We start from the raw sequence: 20,098 nt of genomic DNA, 5'->3' as shown, positions 1-20,098 counted from the left end.
TTACGATGACAGGCTGAGAGCCATGGGACTCTTTAGCCTGGAAAAGCGCAGGCTCAGGGGTGATCTGGTGGCCACCTATAAGTTTATCAGGGTTGACCACCAGGATCTGGGGAACGTTTGTTCACCAGAGCACCCCAAGGGATGACATGATCGAACAGTCACAAACTCCACCGCAACTGATTCAGGCTGGACATAAGGAAGAACTTCTTCACTGCCCAAGCCCCCAAGGTTTGGAATAGACTGCCGCCGGAGGTGGTTCAAGCACTCACTTTGAACACCTTCAAGATGCATGTGGATGCTTATCTTGCTGGGATCCTATGATCCCTGCTGACTTCCTGCCCCTGGGGCAGGGGGCTGGACTCGATGATCTTCTGGGGTCCCTTCCAACCTGAATATCTGTGAAATCTACTGCCCAATTTGAGTCTACTCTGGAGATAGTTTTGCTGATTCTTCAAACTGAATCAAGCTGGCAGTTTCACTTGAATCCAGTTCTGTGCCTCCAAATGGTGATGGCAGCAGCAGCATGCTTCTCCATATCAATGCCCTGTTTCTCAAGAGTGGGAGCCAGTTTGGTGGTTTTCTCCTAGCACATCCTGAATTTCCACTGCTTCTTATCTCAGGTCCTCAGGATGATTCATTCTTACCAGTCAGTGTTTTTGCTACATGCATTCGAGTGCCAGAACATGGTCTGTAAATGGTCCCTGAGCACCCCTAACTCCATGGCATCCAGGATGGCATCAGCCACATAGCTGCTGGCTGGCACACTAAAAGGGAACAAGGCTGGTACATGCGTGACCAGGGCTTCAGTTATGTGCATATGGACATGTATGGTACTGTGCACTAGCCTGCACAGGAACTAAACAAGCTTGCTGAAGAAGTATTGGCAGGTCTTGAGTCTCTGCTGATAGGAGTTATGGCACGTGTGACCTGCTGGATCTGGAGCTACAGGGCACACAATGGCAGGAATCCATTTTGGGTGGGAACGCAACTGATAACTCTACGGTAATGGAAATGACCCAAGCAGTCCATGGCTGGACACTCCCATTGCTAAATGGGGAGAGGGGAGTCCCTGCATGGGCATGGTCCCTGGATGGCCAGCTGATTAGTGCTGTTGCCCTCCACTTGGTTGTCTTCAGTAATCTCCAGAGATGGGAGCCCCTGGAAAGCATGCTGGGATCTCTAGTGGCCCCCTGGCTACAGAGCACCAGCAGTACATGCCACCTTCATGCTTTGCTGTGCTCTTCTGGATGATTGGGCACTTAATAACTGTATGCACGTTTCATATTACATTTTCATGTTGCTGCAATTTTCCAATGAATTTTCCCAGTGGTTTTATTGTGGAGGGTAGTTATTGTGAGGGTGGTTGAGATTATTGGCTGGTTTTACATTTCTTGTCCCAGCATGGTCTGGATCCATTCAGTGTGCTTGGGCCATAGGAAGTTTGCTTCAAAGCATACAAGGTGGTGAGGTTTGGTGTGTTTAAAGGCTAGGATGGGTGGCTCTAGAAAGATCTCTTTAAGAATTGGGTCTTCTCCTAGTATGGGTTGCAGTTGTTTGAGGATATTTTTTATACAGTAAGTTCCAGGAAAGGATGGTATGTCATAACTAATGGTGTGAGATTGGTGGGGATTTTTTTTTATACTGCAGCAATTCTTCATGTGGTATCCAGGTGACTCTTTCAAAAGTGTGATCTATTTATTGACCTAATTAAGTGTGTCCTGGCATTTTATCTTCCCTTCCCTATATCTACCCCCCTCCCACCTTGAATTTTTTTTAATACCTTTTGAGCTCAGAATTCAAGATTTAGGCCTATTACTGCTGACCTCTTGAACACCTAAAGCAGACCAAGAACTTATTTCTTTCCATTCCTTTAGTTGCTAATGGTATCAGCCATAGCACAGAAACCAATTCAGGTCTGGGCAGATTAAAAAAAAAAGGAGATAGCAACCTTAAAATGTATGAATAAGTTGTAAAACAGAACAATCCACCTATACATATATAGCTTGTCGTAAGTCATAATACACTATTTGTAAAAGCCTACAATAAGTCATTTGAAAGAAATCAGTAAAAATAGTGCAGCAGTATTTTATAGCTATGCACTGGAAGGCAGTGAGGAGTGCGGATGGAAGGAGGCAAAGAAATAGGTTGCTGAGCGAGAGGAGAGAGAGGAAGGGATAGCAGTCTCTTAAAAAAAAAAAAAAAAAAGGAAGCAATGGCACTTTGGTAATAATGGAATAAGGATGTCAGTTTTAAAGACATATTAATTATTCCTTGAAATCAAATACTTTTTTACCAACATACTATTTCTGAGATTTCTGTTACCTTATATGTATAAAATATCTGAACTCTGTTTTTTTTCTATAAATGATAAAGACACATGCATGTCTTCAAAAGGCATTGCTCAGAAATTACTGTGTGCTTAATGAGTAATCTGTCATCAGGAAAAAGAAACTCAAATGAGCCAGTTGAAAGAACTGCATTTCAAGAAAACTCAGGAGTTACAGGTACAGCAGGAGAAGGAAAAGTGTCTCATAGCAGAAATTGAGGGAAGCCAAGCATCACTTAAAAACCTAAACAGTCGGTTACGCAAACTTGACGCGGATGCATTAAAGCAACAAGAAATAACTTACAATCAGGTAAGGGGTTTGCTAGTTCTCAGTTAATTTTCTTCATAATTTTCTTTAGGGCTGACACATGAGTAACGTTTGGATTTTTTTAAACTTTGCTAACTGCTTAGAGAATGCAGTTGCTGAAATATTCAGTGCTTAATGATGCGCTCTGTTCCATCTCCCCAGATGCATGAATTAAGTTGAAACAGCTAAGATTTGCTGAGATTTACATTGTGTATGTGTGTATACTTAATCATTTTTGTGTCTGCAGTTCTTCTTGTTAGTTTACCAAATCGATTTTCCTCTGAACTATTGATGCTTCAGGGTAATTTTTTTGATGTGATACAAGAGAGGTACATGTCCAAATCCTGTTATTTTCTAATGAGATTTATGTGCATATCTCCTATGCACCACTTTGAAAATTTGCCCCTTTATGCCATTACCAGGGGATGTTGATAAGATTGCAACACTGCTCTAAGCCTCCCTACAGCAGACTCTATCTGTGCAGCCTGTGCTTTGTTTGGACTTCTAGAAGACTACTTATGAGCCATCATCACACACCACTCACTTAAGAGCATTTAGTTAGTGTTTCACATTAAAATGAGGCGGTCTATAAGCCATAATTATAAAATAACAATAGCTTAATTAGGTGACTATCCTAAAGCCAAAATTTAGTTTCCAAGTTCACATGCAACATTTAGCATTAATCAAGAGAGCTCTAATTGTTTAGCTTAGGCTTTCTAATTTTTTTCTTTAAATAATTTTAACAGGATTTTTACATTCAGCAAGTGGAGCGACGATTGTCACGGCTAAAAGGGGAGGTTAATACAGATGAAAGACAAGTGCTAGAAGCAAAAGTTGCTGAACTTAAAAAAACACTAGAAGAAAAGAAAAATGCATATAATCTTCTACACACGCAGCACAAGAAGGTTCAGGTAACTTGCTTACAATGACAAATTCTGGAATTTAAGGAATTCTAATAACTTAGATCATTTTTTCCCCTTTATTTGTTAAATCTGGTACAAGATTTAGAACATCTGAACTTCAGCTAGGTTGCATGGAAAACTTCATAATATGTCCCTGAGTACTTTCAAGAAAGCTACTGAGCAACTGAAATTTTATCATATAGAAGACTTTTGAATTGTGAGGGCAAGCTTTTCCAGATGTGATTGACTTTTAAAATAAACTACTGTGTATTTATCTGTATGTTTTTGACATGAGCTCTTGCACACTAAACATGGTATCAAAACGATGTTCCACTACATTAGGTTTTAGACAATTAGTGTTAAATTGCCTCATTATTTTAAAATGAAAATGTTTGGGTTAACAGGCTGAAACACTGTTTAAAAATCCCTGGTTTAAAAATATTACTTTGAAAGGTATTTTATAAACATAGTGTGGATGACTGACATTTTTTGTGTGTTTGTATTTGCCGCACAATCAGAGTATTTGTATACATATACTGTAATTAGATGCTAACAATATTCACCTTAACTCGCTTATAAATCAGCTCCAGCATACGTTTTGAGGACTTCTGTTTGTTTTTGGTGTACATACATTTTTCTAATTACCACCTCACTTTGGCAGATACTTGCTACTCTTTTAAAAACAGTTTTGAAACTATCTAGACATCTTTTAGGTAAGAAGAGTTTGTGTATTTTTTTCCATTTCAGTGAAGCCTGGTAATATATCATGATTAGTTTTGAACAGCCAGGGTTGGGACAGATTTCCAAGAGTTCTGATAAATTCTCCATAATTTGGAGTCTCTTGTTAAAATGGAATGTCTTTATGAAAACATACTGTATATCAAGGGTCTCAAATTCATCTGTCCCCACAGCCCATGTTGCTCCATGAGTCCAGTCTCGCATGTTCTGTGCATGAGATGACAGTCAATTCTGGACCTAGGGCAGCACTGATAATAAAATCTGTGACTCTGTGAATACGAAGTTTTGTATATGTTGTCATAAAAGGGTGTCAGAAGAATCCGGCACCCCAGATAAAACAGTAATTGCTTAGGAAACTACTGCAGTAGTACCACAGATCAGGACTTGACGCTATACACGCAATATAAATTTACATATCAAAGATGGTCTCTGTTCCAAAAAGCTTTTAATTTTTAACTGCTAGTACTTTGAACAGCCTGTATCTGCTGAAATGAACTATGAACTACTTATTTTTTAACAGAGTGACATCCATTTTATGAAGAGGGCAATGGATAAGACGGGAAAAGAAATGAGCGGTGTGATGGCTAGGATAGATGAACTAAACCTGTTCAATGACAAATCAGATAAAGAATTTAAAAAAGCTAAAGCTGTCAAGCAGGTATGATAACATTTTACAGTTCTGTTTGTAGGATGCATGATTATTTTAAAAAAATAATATTGTAAATCACGTAAAAACTTCTGATGAAGGGGGTTGGGGGTTGTTTTCTGCTCTTTTTTTGTGTTGAGTCATGAGTCTTCCATAGGTAAATCTCTTGGCATTTCCTGGTCTCGCAGTCTTTCTCCAAGTGAAAGTACTGTTCCAATAGCTGATAGTGCAATGGATACAACCTCCTGTGTCCCAGGGCTACTTTGGGAGTTCAGTTACCATTGACCAAAAACTGTTTATGCAGCAAAGTCTATTTGGTGTGTGCTTTGCCACAGCTATTTCTGCCTGAAGTGTATCACTGATGCTTCTTTGAGATGTCATTAATTCTGACATTTGGGGTGTAGGTTGTAGCCATGTTGATCTAAGGATATTGGCAGACAAGGTTCTTTGGGTAAATCCGATAAGTTTGCAAAGAAGAATTTTTCCAACTATTTGAGTTGGTCTAAGAAAAGATACTTGGATTTACCCAAAGAACCTTGTCTGCCTTAATTTGAACATGGCATACAGTACCATATCCATGCAGTTGGCCAGAGCCAATTACTGGGTGGCTCCTATTATTGTTGGTCTCATATTATTTCTACTCTACGCATGCCTATATACCCACCAAATCTACTTAGACCCCAAAGGAGGGCTTAGATGGATCAGAGTGCAAGAGGAAGTCATTCTCATTGGAACAAACAGGGTCATTGTCTTCTGTTCCCTATCATCCATTTTGCAAAACTACATTTTTCCTTGGCCTTCTAAAGCCACTCCCTAGAACGAGTTTGGAAGTGCTTTTATTCTTCCAGCAAATCTCATTAGCATGGATTTGGTAACATGCTAATTTGCTGCTGCCTCAAGTGTTTTGTGTAGGCCCAACCTAAACGGCAGCTACCTTTTTGTTTCATTTCTAATTTCTTAATAATGGCAGAGTGGAGTGAAAAAGGGTCTAAGCTTCCTTCTACTATGCTGTCCAGATGAGAGGTAAATAGGCAACAAATGCTCCCAAATTTTTGGAAGTAGAACAGCAACAGCTCCACAACAAGTGGTTTCTATCTTTCCTCCTGCTCCAGTGTGTGTTAGTATGGCTCAAGACAGCACTGTACAGAAATATCCTGAGCCATTTTCAGAACTGGAAGACATTTAGGGAGATTAGGGCAGTAGTGTGCTGAGGCTAAGCCTTGCTTCTAAACAGAATTAGCTCAGGTGAAGCATCATTCTAACAGCTATTGGTTCTTGGAGATCCATGGAGGGCAGTACATAGAGACCATTTAGTGGTTGGGATTCTGCTGAGATTATTCAGGGTAAAACAAGAGCCTCTCAGTCTAGCCCTGGGGAAATGAATGAGTTTTTACTACTGATGCAGGATTGTAACTAAAGGCCTAATGATCTTACAGCTGACCTCCCTTCCCTCCCCTAAATTAAGACCTTTCCTTGGAGGTATGAAGTTAAAGGCAAGCAGCTTATGAAAGTGGGCACATGTATGGACTAAGGAAACTCTGCCTACTCACTCTCATGGATCTTGCATAGATTTCATACATGACATATGGGCCATAAAGCTTTTGGATGCCCGGTATTTTTCTCCTGCATCAGTAGTTCTCACCTTTTTGACCCAATGCATCTTTCCATAACTCTTGTGAACTGAGTCCCACCCAACTTCAAAAATTAAGTTATACATCATAGTGCTTATACTTCCTTGCAGAGAATCTGGGCAGTGTGGGAGCAGGAATTGACCAGGCAGGGACAAGTATGAGCCTGTGCTTATCTACTTAATCTCCCTTCAAAGTATCTCATGGGCACCCTGGCTCAGAAGTACTGTCCCACGCAGTTATACACTTAAGTTATACGCTTGAGATAGTTATAATTGGATCCAAAAGTCTTGACAAAGTCTTTTCTGAAGTCTATTTAATTTCTTCAGGGATCATCTTTGTTCACATCTCATTATTATAATAATAAATTACTATTAAAGAGCAAGCTACAAATAGGAAAGCCTAATATAAGAGATAAAACACAAGTTTAAAATTCATTGCATGTTACATAATGGATTTGTAGATAATCCACTGGGAGCATAGAGCTGTAACTTTTTTCCAAATGTAACTCTGATTTACAATATAATTTTTGATACGTACACATTCTGTCACTTTATAAAAATTGTTGTTGTCTCAAATGTTAACAACAATTTCTCAAAGAAATAACATCTCTTTGAAAGTTGCATTTCTTTTGTGTAAATTTTAGTTAAAGGGTGTTAAAACTGAAGAACTGTTTGCCTCATGAATTTGAGAGCACTGTGAATACAGGTAATTAAGAAAGAAGAAATCCACAAACTACAGAGATCCTTACAGATGATAAAATGTCTTCCATTTCTCTATTAAAATTATATAGAAGAAATACTGCTTAACTGGTGCTTTCTAAGGAACTGATTTTTTTTCCCTGCAATTATTAAGTTCAAAAAACTTGTCTTGAAAAATGAACCTTATAATTTGGGATTATTTGTCCTTTGGCATTTGCTAGGATTTGATGGTCGAAGATAATCTTCTGAAATTGGAATTGAAACGTCTTCGAGATACACTGTACAATAAGGCAGAGCAAGTTCTCTCACTGGAAAAACGAAAATTACTATTAAACACAGCAATGGCTGAAAGAACTGAAGAAATTAAAGTTCATAAGGCAATGCTTGAATCTCAGTTAAGATTTGTGGATCAGGAGCGGCAACACGTAAGGTAGCTACCAAACATTTTCAAAACATCATGTGCAACTTTCTTAAGTGGAAGACAGGGAAGATAATCAAATGCATTAAATATGTTTCACCAAAGGTAAGGTTAAATTGTGGTCATTCTACAATTGTTCCTGGATTTTTTTCCTCCCTCAGAAAACTAACTGTAAATTTTCTATTCAAAAGTACCATGGTACCACCATCAAAAAGATAAAATCTGCCAAAAATCATTTTGTATAGTTCCATTCAGTTGAGGATGCCAGTGTTTTAAACAAGGAAGCATTTTTCCCCATTTCACAAATAGAATGACTGAGGAGCAGTTAAGTGTCTTGGCACAAAGTACACAGCAAGTCAATAAGGACCTGGGAACAGAGCCCAACTCCCTCAACTTCAGTCTCCTTTCTGAACTGCTAACTCAGTGTTTCATCACTCTGCTAGCAATCCCCCATTTCTGTGCTTAACAAGACAATGCTGTTTGGCCTATTTAGAAAGATAACATCTAGTCCTGACAGAGGTTTGTAACTAAATACGTACAATCTTGTGCGACAGGGGCATGGGGGGGGTTGTTGTTTTTTTTAAGGCAAGGTACTGAACTTGTCTCTCCACTATTGCATTTGTTCAAGATAACTGCAGACTCTATTGTATTAACTGGTTATCAGAGCAAGTCACATTTGATGAGAGAACCTTCTCAGCAGGAGCATGTATTTAATGAAACTGTGATGGCTGATGCAGTAAGCTAAAAATTCTCACAAATATCCAGAGAATCTCTTAGCTGTCTCTCGAGGCAGCTTTTTAAGCTCCTGTAGACTAGAAATGGTATGTGTGTATATTATACATACCCATTAGCTAGCTGATTACACTGTTAAACAGATAGTTATAATAAAAGCATAACTTTCTTCCCTTTAAAACAATAACATTATTGATTCAAAATATTTGCTCCAATCTTTAGCTGTGACTTCTCAACATCTATCTTGTGGGTGGTTAAACCCAACTGAAAAACAAGCACTCAACAGCTGAGCTGGCAGGCTTTTATTCCCCCTCTGCTAGCCACACCCCACACAATAGGAAATTAGAGTGATTTAGTGTGACTAAAGCTTAACTCCTCACCAAGAGTGCAGACTGTGTGTTTTTCCTTTGATAATTACACAGCTAATTGGTACTTCCATGTAATTTGATTTGGGGTTGTTGCCTGCTGTTGCTTACTCTCCTCTAGCAGTGGCAATATTAAGATATGATCAGCAGGGGGCAGTTTGTGCAGCTGTAGGACTTAAATGCCAAATCTTAAAATGTTTGGGGGAGGATTATGGCCTGGCCTCCTGCGATGCAGGGATCCAAAATATAATGTTAAATTTGTCCACTTTATGCAGTAATGTTAGAAGAGAAGTGGGTGGGAAGAAGACCAGATGTCTAGGGCTGGGAGGACTGGGAGCAAATGGGCCAACCTGCCAGAAGTAGGAGTACTGCTTTCCTGGTTGGCTCCCTATGCATGTGCAGACTGTGGCCAGAAGCAGCGATAAAATGGCACATGGCAAACAATTTCTCAAGAACTCACTTTGCATTTCCTTTCTTCCCATCACATCAGTGCTGAATTTCAAGAACGTCTAAGTAAAATTGATAAACTGAGGCGCAGATATGAAATTTTGACAATTGTCATGATGCCTCCTGAAGGAGAAGAGGAGAAAACTCAGACCTACTATGTCATTAAGGTAGTTTAGTAACTTTACTATTGAAATGCTTTAATCAATGCAATACTTAGGCAGTCACATAACAGGTGTCTATTTAAACCGTAGTTTTCTGTTTTATTCTTAAATCAACTCTCTCACCCAGTAAGGTATATCTCTCAACCTCATACCCATTGTCCCCATCAGAGGAGGGTAATGGCCACGTGTTTTCTTGATATCTTGGGGTGAGAACAGCTTACTTCTTAGCCCAGGTCCCAACGTGCAGGATCTTCTAAGTCTTCTTTTCTCAACAGCATGTGGAATAGCAAGAAACTTAGCCCATCTGGACTTAAAGGACATTTTTCAAGGCATTTAAAATAACCTGCAACTGGCTCCCTATAACGGGGCACCATCCCCAGGGTGGCCGAGAACCTCTGGAGGCACCCCAGAATCCCCTTTATTTCAATCTACTTCTGGGAACCATCTCCCCTTCACTTATCTGCCACATCTTGATGTTTCCTTTGGTTTTCAATGAAGAGGCTGCCCCAGATCAGGTCTTTGCTCCAGAGAACACCTGGTGAGGAGCTCCTTCCTTAAGGGCTAATTGCACAACTTCATACCATCCCTATACTGTGCCCCATGCCTCGCAGATGTTACATGACTGTTGTCACCTCTGTTGGGGCCTTGGCCTGTTCGGCCCCTGCCCCATAAACGTGGCTAAGCCTTCTAGCCTAGACCCACTGTGTTGGACCCGGCTTTGAGGCACTATCTCCACTCCTTTCTTTCCTGTCGCTGGGACCCTGGCCCCTGTGTCTCTGAAAGCTTGATCTTCTCCTTGTGGCATGGCTGCTGAATGCACTTGAGCGTAGAGTAGCCCTGTTCTTCTCCGATCAGAGACAATTCAGTTAACAATAGAAAAGTTCTACAAGACACTTACCTGGGCCAAATGAACTGGCTCTCCAGCCCAGTACACCGAGAGATCCATGATTCTAGCAAGTCACTAGCCTTCTACTTGTGAAGAACTAAACCTTTCAAGTCAGACCCTGGACTTTTATTTAACCACAGTAATGATGAAGGGTACAGCACTCTATGCAGACACTCTCCCAGTATACCTCTGCCCGTGCCAGAGCGCACTGTGAGCCACCTATGGCAGACTGTTTAGCAGCAATTACCACACATACCATCAAGAGTTTAGACAACACCTGCAGCTTCAATCAGAAATGCCTCCATGGTTAATGTCTGCAAAGCTGGAGCTATATTCACAAGTCACCAGACATCTCCAAAAGCTCCAGATTGCATGCCATATTTGGGGAAATGGTGCTTTGGTTGCTGTTCTCATAAGACCTTTTAAGGTTCCACTTCCATATGGGCTATTAGCTTTAGTCATTTACAGTAGAACATGCATCTGGACAATCCTTCAAAGAACAAACCAGTTATGTATCTTGCAGGAATTGGAGTTCTGTGCATTCCACCTTACGTTTCTTCTTGAAGTCCCTTGTACTTCCATTCTGTAGAGTAAAAGAAACTAAGGAATGGGAGACACATACCAGCCCTCATGCCCTAGTAGAAAAACGAGAGCTAGGGCACATGCGAACAGAAAGGCTTTTCCTTATCAAAGGTCTGTTATCTCAAGTCCATGAAGTGCACCTACAGTGGGATATTCATATGGATCCCACTTACTGGAAGTCTCTTTCCAGCTACTTAGTAGGTAAGGTCCCAGTCTGAACCGTGAGCTCACAAGTGGATTCTTGCCCACATGTATGGTTCTTAACTGCTTGCCCACAAGGATTCTTGCCCTGTAATTGTCTTAGTGTGTTTCAGTACTACCCAAGCAGCCCTGTATCTTATCTGGTCTGTCATTTACCAAACTGAGATATCTGGTTTTACTTCTAGGCTGCCCAGGATAAGGAGGACCTTCAACGGGAAGGTGATGATTTGGATGCAAAGATCCGCAAAGCTGAAAAGGAAGTTGTAGCACTGGAAAATACCCTGCGTGTGCTTAATAACTGCAACAGCAATTACCGAAACTCTTTTAAAAAAGTCACAGAGACAAGTATGCCAAAAGCAGATGGTTATTAACTGTGGGAGTTGGAGATGACAGTCTAAATCAGAGAAACTAGAGCTAGTAATGATACGAGGGTTGTAGTCACTGAGTACAGAACAAGCTGACACCAGCAGAAGGGAGAGTAATTCACATGCTGCTATCATTAGTTGGCCAGGGCACAGCAAGATTAGGTACAAGAAAAAAAAAACATTAACATGAAATTAATGTTAATTTTTTTCCTTACAATATATATACATATCATTAACACCCACACAGGGGTTGTGGATAGTCCTGAATACAAAACCACTGTTGGAAGGCAAATTAGAAAGAAGTTGAACAAGGAACCTTCACAGTAAACCTATTACTTTTATTTGTGTAGAAGTTGGATCACTGGTATCAGTACAGCTGTAGAGAAAGGGTTTGATATTTAACTTGTGTGCCCTCTGCTGGCTCTGCAGCAGCAATTAAGTTATTATTCTTCACCAGTCCAGTCATTTTTGGTCTCATTTTTGGTAACACGTTATTGTGGAGAATTTATATCAATGAAGGTTTTAAATCTTGAGAATGTCCCCCATAAAGTGTTACCAAATTAAAAGCAAGCACTTTAGGACTTCTGAGGACACACTTCCTTGAAAGTCTGTTTTTTCAGTTGTATACATTTCAGGTTTACACCTTTTGTAGCAGCACTACATTTTTTATAAGTAGGTAGACAGGTAAAAGCGTAACTCCCAAAGTACCTGAGATATATACCTACAGAAAGAACAGATATACTTCTCAGGAGCTCAGCAGTCAACTGTACGATGTTTAAATATTTCTTCTCTTCCTCCTGGCAACTGTAATCAGTGGTGTAAAGAATTAAAAGGAAAAGAAAAGGGGTTTTGTTTCAGAAAGTGATTATGGACTTATATCTCCAACTCTGCTCTTCACATGGATTTATAAAGGCATCCTCAGATTAGATACAAACTGGCTGTTCTATTTACAGGTATGATGTGTCTAATACACTCCACCTCAGAATAGCATAACTCAGGACTGTAGTCCTAAGGCAGGCTGGGAAAACTCTTCCTCTCTCATATCTGGCCATACCTAATGTCAGCATATTGTATATGAACACATTTTTATGTAGGTGTTTTAAAAGGCAACAATACTCCATCTATTATATGCAGATTCAGTGACATAAGTACGAGTTATGGCATGCACCTTGCAGGTCTGTACTAACTTCATTGTTTGGGATCACAGGTGAGGAGTATGAAGAGAAGCTGCAGTTGGAAGAAGAGAAAAGAGCGGCTGATGAAAAACTCAGATACAAACGAAGACGGACCAAGGAGCTTCAAGAGGATGTTCAGGTAAAACGCACATGACTTCCAAGTATATCACCAAAGCCAAAGTATTACATAGCTCATTCTTATCTTTTTTCTGAAGGATTACACATCATTCCAGAAGTATTTCTCCTGTACTATCTGTGTGATTCTCTATACCCCTTTTCTACTGCTCCAGGATAATGGAAAAAAAATTCAAAGGTGCTTGATTCACATGGGAGCCTATGTTCCATTTTCAATGGTGATTTAAGGTTCTAAGTCTGAATTCTACTGAGTTTTTTCCCCTACGACAGACAGTTAAGTGACTGTGAAATTCACAAAAGGAATTAGTACATAAGCCCAAAATCTAGGTCCTCAAATCATCTACTTGCAGCTGTCATCTAATCCTGGAATTATCCAAGTTTCTGATATTAAAGTTCCTAAGGTACTGGATCAGATAAGTACTCTAAGCACAGCTAGCAGACCAGGCTCCACACAAAATGCAGGAAGTCACATCCTGGTTGAATGATCTGAGTAGAGGGAGGCACCTTTCTGCAGCCTAGAGCAGGATGTCAAAGGCATGGAGACAGCATAGGGCTTAAAACACCCTTTTCCCTCAGCCCTTACTGAGGACTACCTTAAGTGGCTCTCTTGGGCTGGAATCATCAATCCCATTCTTAGACCTCTAAAAGCATATCTGTCCAATGCGAGGCTGTGCTATGCAGAGATGCTCAAGCTGGTTCTGGACACTAATGCATGCAGAGCTAAAAACAGTATAGTTGTGTTAGCTTGGTGCTATGCCTGGACTAATTTGCTCTCCTTGGTTCCATAGTTAGCTAAAGTATCAGCATAATGCTGCCCTGCAGATTACAGACATACCTCAGATGATTAAAGGACTAGAGAAAGCCAGCCCAGTAAGCAACAGCATACTTAAAGGGGCTAATTAACTCAGGTGCAGTACTTCACTAACAGATATATTGCTGAACTAGTATGGACACCTTCACATATCACTTAAGTGCACCTTGTAACTCTCCCCACACATTGTTTAGGCAGCCTATGCAAGCTTGGATGTTGTTAGTTCCACCAGGGAGCTAAGCAGCTACATTGGGGGTGGGCAAAATACAGCCCATGAGCTGTATCCAGCTTGTTGAACACCACTGGGAGCCCGAGGAGGGAGGGCTGCACCCTCAGCTGCTCTGCTGCAGCCGGGGCTGGGCTGCACCACACAGCACACAGACTTATATGCCCTGGCCCCCGGCCAAATTCACCCCCACCCCATCTGACTTCTTGTTGGTGTTGCGGCTGTGCAGTCCTGGTATCACAGTCACTGGCAGCTGGGCCCGCATGGGATGAGGCATGATGCAGCACATTGAGTAGCCTGCCACCATGAGCCGCTGCCACCACAGCACTAGGAGGTGAACCTGCGCTGGCCGTGCAGCGGGCTCAGTCTGGGACAGCCACCTTTGACTTTCTTGGTGCAGCACAGCAACAGCAGTTCATCACAGTGGGCGGGCAGAACGGACATTTGGCATGCTGCATTGCCTTCCTATCTTGTATGGGCCTGGCTGCTGGTGGCCACAGTGCCAAGACTGCACAGTGCCAATAGGAAGCCAGGTCAGGGGAGGTGGAGATGGGTGGGGGGAAGGGAGTGGGCAAGGAGTCTGCACACTGCCTGGCCTGACCTAGCCCCAGCCCCAGCTATGACAGCAGAGTGGCACAGGGTACTCCCCTCCCTCAAGCTCCTGGCAACAACCAGCTGGTCAGATAGGATCAACTGACATCTCCCCAGACCCCCACCCTCAACAGTCACCAAAACTCATTAAGTGGCTCTCCAGCCCAAATAATTGCCCACCTAAATGTTTAGCACTGCAATGTTTAATATAGGAGCGCCTAAGCTTCATTAGGAATTTCTGAACATTTTATTCAGGGCTGATAGTTATCAGGTGTAAAAGAAAGTTTCCATACATAGGAACTATATATAACGACCTAGTTATAAGTTATTATGAATAAATACCTGACATAGAGGCAAGAGAATTAAAAATCTAGTTTCATGATGTTGATACTTTCAGGACACAAGCTATGGTTAAAAACAACTAACAGTAAAAACTAAGGCCCCAAGCAGACATTACACTTAGGATGCAATTAACCTGATTAATTGACTGGATGCTCCCAGCGCAAAGGGAGCCCAGGAGTATGATTCCAGGCTTCACTCTGCCACTTCAATATGGTGCACTTGGGATCTGATCCTCGATCTCACAATTGCACCTCTTGCCATGCACGTATCCATAAAAGGAGGCCCAATTGATGGGACTGTGCCTCAGATCCCATCACACCTTTAACCGTCACAACCTAAGTTATAAGAGAGATCCTAGTTTTAATAAAATATTGGAAGAATTTCAGAAGCACTTCATTAACTATTTAAAGTTAATACCATTTTTTAAACTAATTAAAAACACTGCTCAAAATACTGTGCATTACATTAGATCTGTGCTTATTTTTGCAGAGTATGGAAAATACTTTGGCCATCATGCTAAAACAGGAGGCTGCCTACCAAGAAGAGAGAGAGGAGAAACAAGCTTATGTTTTGCAGCTTAACAAAGTCACAAATGAGCAGAAGCCAAAATTAGAAAGGATCATGAAACAGGTTGGTTAAATTAATTCATGACAACTCATTAGTGTGAGTGATATTAGGAACAAAATAAACTGCATGTTTACATTCAAGTCAGTTACTGTGAACACTGAGACTGAGTCCATGTGAGCAGGGCCATGCATTTGCAGCAGCACAAATTTTGTGCCGCTTTATGCTGCAGTGCACATCCCTGTTCATGCTATTTGCAGTGGGACACATTGTCCTGCTGCTCCATGTACTGCAGGGGGGCTGGCTGGGCCAAAGTCTGCCTCAGCACGAGGCTAGCCAGTAGGCAGCCCCCACACCCTAGACAGTCAGGAAGCAGCAGAGAAGCCAGGAAGCTAAGGCTGCCTGCTCCCCCATCTCCACACACTGCAAAGCCCCTGCTGAGGCACATGGAGCACCTGTGGTGAGGCACACTGCACCTCAGTCAGCTGCTCCCCCATCTCAAAGCACTGTGCCCCAGCCAGCTGGTGTGAGGCTTGCTGGGGCACAGTGTGCCTCAGCGGGGGGGTTCTGCACCAGAGCCTCTGCACTGAGGCACACAGAGACAGCCCAGAAGGCTGCCTGCTCCCGTCTCAACGCACGCTGCACCCAAGCCAACCAGAGAATTGGCTGGGGTGCAGGGTGCCTCTGCGCAGGAGCTCTAGCACATGGAGGACAGGCAGCTCCCATCTCTGCGTTTGTTCTGACACATAACACTTGTGTGCTCTGTACCGCTTTTTTTTTTCCCCAGGAATTTTATTTGGTACTGGGAAATCCTGGCAGCAAATTTTGCCCCAGCACTGCTAATTACCAGGATGGCACAGTGTCTAACATGCAACACATGCCGTTTGTGGCACCACATAAGAAGTTTGTGGTGCCACAAACTGCACATGCCTGTGTGTCTGGATCCTGCCTGAGTGTTTGAAAATGTATTCGAATTCTGTTTTTCACAATACAGTACATCCCCAACTAAACAGCAGTTTTATTTACTAACTTGTATCTATTCATATTTAACAAACTATTCTTTCAAAGTTTCATATAGTACAATAACCTGTAACTGCTGGTATTGTGTAACAGCCTGTTCTCTTAAGTTACACTGCATTTAATATATTACATGTGTTATATTTTCAGTTTGTTATCACAACATTAAGTTTGCTATAGCTTTATATTCCGCAACATAATTCCTTATAAGATGCTGTGGTCTCACTGATCTGAACAGTTTTTAGTGGGTACTTTCCAAAAGGGATTTAAGATAACCAAAAATGTACTGCTAATTTGTGACAGTGTTCCAGATTATCCAGAGAAGTTCGATCTTCAAAGAAAACTAAAACAGAAACACAGGAAGAAAAAGACATTGATCTCCGCGAACTGAAAGATTTTAACAGAACCATTGACAAGTTGTTGGTGGATGTTCTTGAAGCAAATCCTGACTTAATTAAACCCTTTGAAGCATACTTTCAACAGGTAAAAATATTAATTGGCATACCAAAAAAACCGGACCCAACTCAACACAGCAAAGGAAGGGCTCTGTGTGCTAGTTAGTCCATCAACTCTCCCAGCTAAATGGTTGGCCCAATAAAAGATTACCAAACAAATCTGCTTCATGCAAAAAAACCATAGCATTGCAATGTAGTTACTTCAGTGATTCCAAGGAACTCTGCCTGTTTCATAAGAAAGTAGGGCTATTTAAAAAAAATAAGAGTTGTATTTAACTCTTGCTATTAGTATTGATAATACAAAGATTTGCATGCTTTAACTGGCTTCTATATCCCCATTATATCTGATCCTTCAATAAGAGATCAATAAAATCTCTTATCTTCTAGTCTGGTTTAGAACTTCCTACAGCTGCTTCCAGTGGTAGTAGTCACAGTTCTCGATCATCCTCTTCTCAGAGTTCAGCGGCCTCTGGCAGGTAAGTGTTTAGCTTTTCCTTTTTTAGCCAAAAATTCACCCAGATACTGTCCTGAGTGGTAGAACTTGGTTCTGTGTACCTTGAAAGGCTAATTTGCTATTCCTTATACTTATTTCCAGCTCCCTTATCTTTCTCGTCCTACTAGCTCATTCTTTTGACTAGTAAAAGAATATTTCTTCCTTCCTTCAAGTCCTATGCATCCTTCTAATAAAGAGCCAGTATCAGTTTGACTTGGAATTGTCATATTAGATGCATGGACATGTCTTCTGTCTGCCTAGCCTGGTTCAATCCAATTCAAGTCAAGATAATAATGGTATCAAATATGCCCAAGTCATTGTACCCTGCTGTTTTGTCACATTCCATGCTTCCCTTTCCTCCACTGTCCTCCTGCTTTTCCACTTCCACTCGAACACATTTATTTTTAAATGGTTTCAGATAAAGGTGTACCACAGGCGTGGCTGGTGAACTCAGACTGGTGGAGCAGCCTGCGGGGGTGGAGATTTGCAGGCAGCTGGTAGCAGACCAGCTGCAAAACCCACCCCGTGGGATGTTTCACCGCCCTATCAGTCTGAGTTCACCAGCTGCACCTAGTGCTCGGATACATCGGTTTGTATCATATTGGCACCGATAAAAGGAAAATTGACATTATCGACAATCGGCTGTTTTTGGCTGATGTAGCCGATAATGTTGCTGATAAATGCCGTGTGCATGCACACAGCCAGAAATGCGACCTGGAAGCTTGGTGAGCAGTGCTCGGCTTGTAAGTCTGTTGTGGGGGGGAAGGGGTGTGGAGGGGGGCAGATTGAGGCCCCCACAGTGAGGGAAGAGGGGAGCTATGACTGAAACAGGCCCTGCCTGGCCAGGGCAGGGTGCAGGACAGAGCTAAGAGCAGCTCGTCTGGGTGGCATAGGGAAGAGGGAGCAGTTTCTGCTTGTGTACACCCCAGGGGAGGCATGGGGGGGGGGTGCGGCCCCAAATCTGTGCACGTAGGAAGGGCTAGGGACAGGGCTGCACTCAGAGCAGCCGATGGCAGCGCTGGGAGGGGAGCCATAGTGAATTCTGGGGTGGCCACAGCTCACTCTACAGCCCCTCCCAGCACTGCCGCTGCCCACCCCAAGTGCAGCCTCAGTCCAACCCCCCTCCAGGAAGAGCCCCCCAGCCCCAGCCCACAGCAGCAGCAGCCTTTCCAAGCCGATTTCCAAGCTGAAAGGGCTGCATATCTGCAGCTGGATCAATATCAGCCAATATGGTTTGTTAATAAATCGACCATCGGTATTGGCCCAAAAAATGTATCTGTGTACGCCTAGTTTCAGAGGACACAACTATTTTCCTTGCTGTTGGGGTTCTCTACTGGCAGCTTGTAGTTTAGCAGCTTTACATTCAATTCCTTTTCCCAGTTAAATAACAACACATGGGTGTGTGGCTGTGCAAGTTTTAAATACTTTTCTCCTGTTGAATACCTCTAATAAATCAACACCCCTGCATTTGTTCCTCTGCACAGGAACTATTCCACGGTCATGGTTTAAATGGACATCTAGCAGCCATCAGGAAAAAAAAAAGTTTTGTCTTTAAAATGTTCAGATGTCATACTAATCTCATTTTCTGCCTTTTTTAGATCATCCAGGAGCAACAAAGGCTCAGTTTCTGCTCAAGTATCATTACCTAAAGTTGTAGATTTGAGCTTGTCAATCAGTCCTCCTGCTTCAGCTACTGGTGCTAGTTCACGGTCCTCTAGTGCAGCTAGCAGCTCAAGTAACCTTTGCAGCAGAAAAAAACTGAAATAATTTGAATTTTATTGTGGAGTGTTCACATCCCATTAGCAGTGCTTCTACATTATTTTAATAATTATTTAATGCTCTCTTCGTTATTTATCAAGATCTTCTAACATAGAAATGTTTACTGTATTAAGATATGTTTTTTAACTTAGTTGCTAGTAAAGATTCATGCTAAACTACCTGAAGCAGTGCGTTACAAATTAACAAATACAACATTAAATGAAACTGTCTCTAATTTGTCACTGGGTTCATGCTGTAGAAACTAAATGGCTTTGGGGAAACCGCTTCAGCAGTTCAGATTCTTGTGACAAAAGGGGCAATCTAATCTCTCTGTGTATCAGCAACCAGTCTTCCTATTCCTTCTTAAAAACTGACCATTAATGTTACGGTCCTTTTGTATTGAGCAAAATACTGATTCATAGTCATAAAGAACGCCATCTCCAAATAGATGTGGTCTTCACTTCAGAACATTACAATTTGGCTTGATTTCTCCATACCGCAAAATTGGGAACAGGGGGAGAATAATTCGTAAACAAAGCCAGCTTTCCATTTCCACTATTTTAATCTATATTTATACCAAAGCCACATGTCAGGTAACACTTTAATAGTGAGTGGCAAATTAACATTTGCTTTGCTTCAAAAACAGTTTGAAACAGGCTGTCAATCTTTCACACTGCAGACTACATCTCAACAGAAAAAGGCTGTCTTGTAGGCTGCTTCTCATCCCCATTCGGGACCACACAGTATATCCTTATGGCAACTACAACATATATTAAGAATGTATTTTACAGACAACCAGCTGTAAACAAGGACAATTAGCACCCTGTGATCACCCAGATCATCAAGTCCAGGTCACCAAGTGCTCTGCCAACCAGGGTTTAAAACCTTATGATACAAGAAACTCTGGCCCATCTACAACAGCACTGGTCCTATATAACTATTTCCCTAAAACTATGGTCAAAAACCATTTCTGATGATACATTTGGGATATCAGTACTAATGTAGGGCACAGACACCCACCTCTATCTCACTTTCCTCACCTGTAAAATGAATATAGCACCATCTTGCTGCTTAGGGGCAATGGAAGAACAAACATATTTCTGTTTCAGAAAGCACTATGGAAATC

The 20,098-nt window shown here is 41.7% G+C and overlaps 1 protein-coding gene across 1 annotated transcript in view; it reads left to right on the top strand.

Annotated features, from left to right (window-relative positions):
- CCDC39 (coiled-coil domain containing 39) overlaps positions 1 to 19,207 on the top strand; it is a 34,832-nt gene extending 15,625 nt beyond the window's left edge. The window contains exons 10-20 of the mRNA XM_019532770.1: positions 2,442 to 2,636; positions 3,380 to 3,544; positions 4,794 to 4,931; positions 7,470 to 7,678; positions 9,254 to 9,377; positions 11,226 to 11,385; positions 12,613 to 12,719; positions 15,175 to 15,315; positions 16,570 to 16,749; positions 17,109 to 17,197; positions 18,813 to 19,207. Coding sequence (XP_019388315.1) covers positions 2,442 to 2,636; positions 3,380 to 3,544; positions 4,794 to 4,931; positions 7,470 to 7,678; positions 9,254 to 9,377; positions 11,226 to 11,385; positions 12,613 to 12,719; positions 15,175 to 15,315; positions 16,570 to 16,749; positions 17,109 to 17,197; positions 18,813 to 18,981 — 1,677 coding nt within the window. The 3' untranslated portion in view covers positions 18,982 to 19,207. The remainder of the gene's footprint in view (positions 1 to 2,441; positions 2,637 to 3,379; positions 3,545 to 4,793; positions 4,932 to 7,469; positions 7,679 to 9,253; positions 9,378 to 11,225; positions 11,386 to 12,612; positions 12,720 to 15,174; positions 15,316 to 16,569; positions 16,750 to 17,108; positions 17,198 to 18,812) is intronic.
- The last annotated feature ends 891 nt before the right edge of the window (positions 19,208 to 20,098 follow it).

The sequence above is a fragment of the Crocodylus porosus genome, unplaced genomic scaffold (assembly GCF_001723895.1).
Source record: "Crocodylus porosus isolate Cpor-Errol unplaced genomic scaffold, CroPor_comp1, whole genome shotgun sequence".
In the NCBI taxonomy this organism is placed as follows: Eukaryota; Metazoa; Chordata; order Crocodylia; family Crocodylidae; genus Crocodylus; species Crocodylus porosus.
The sequence above is the reverse complement of the archived record's forward strand: the minus strand, read 5'-3'. Positions and strand labels throughout refer to the sequence as shown.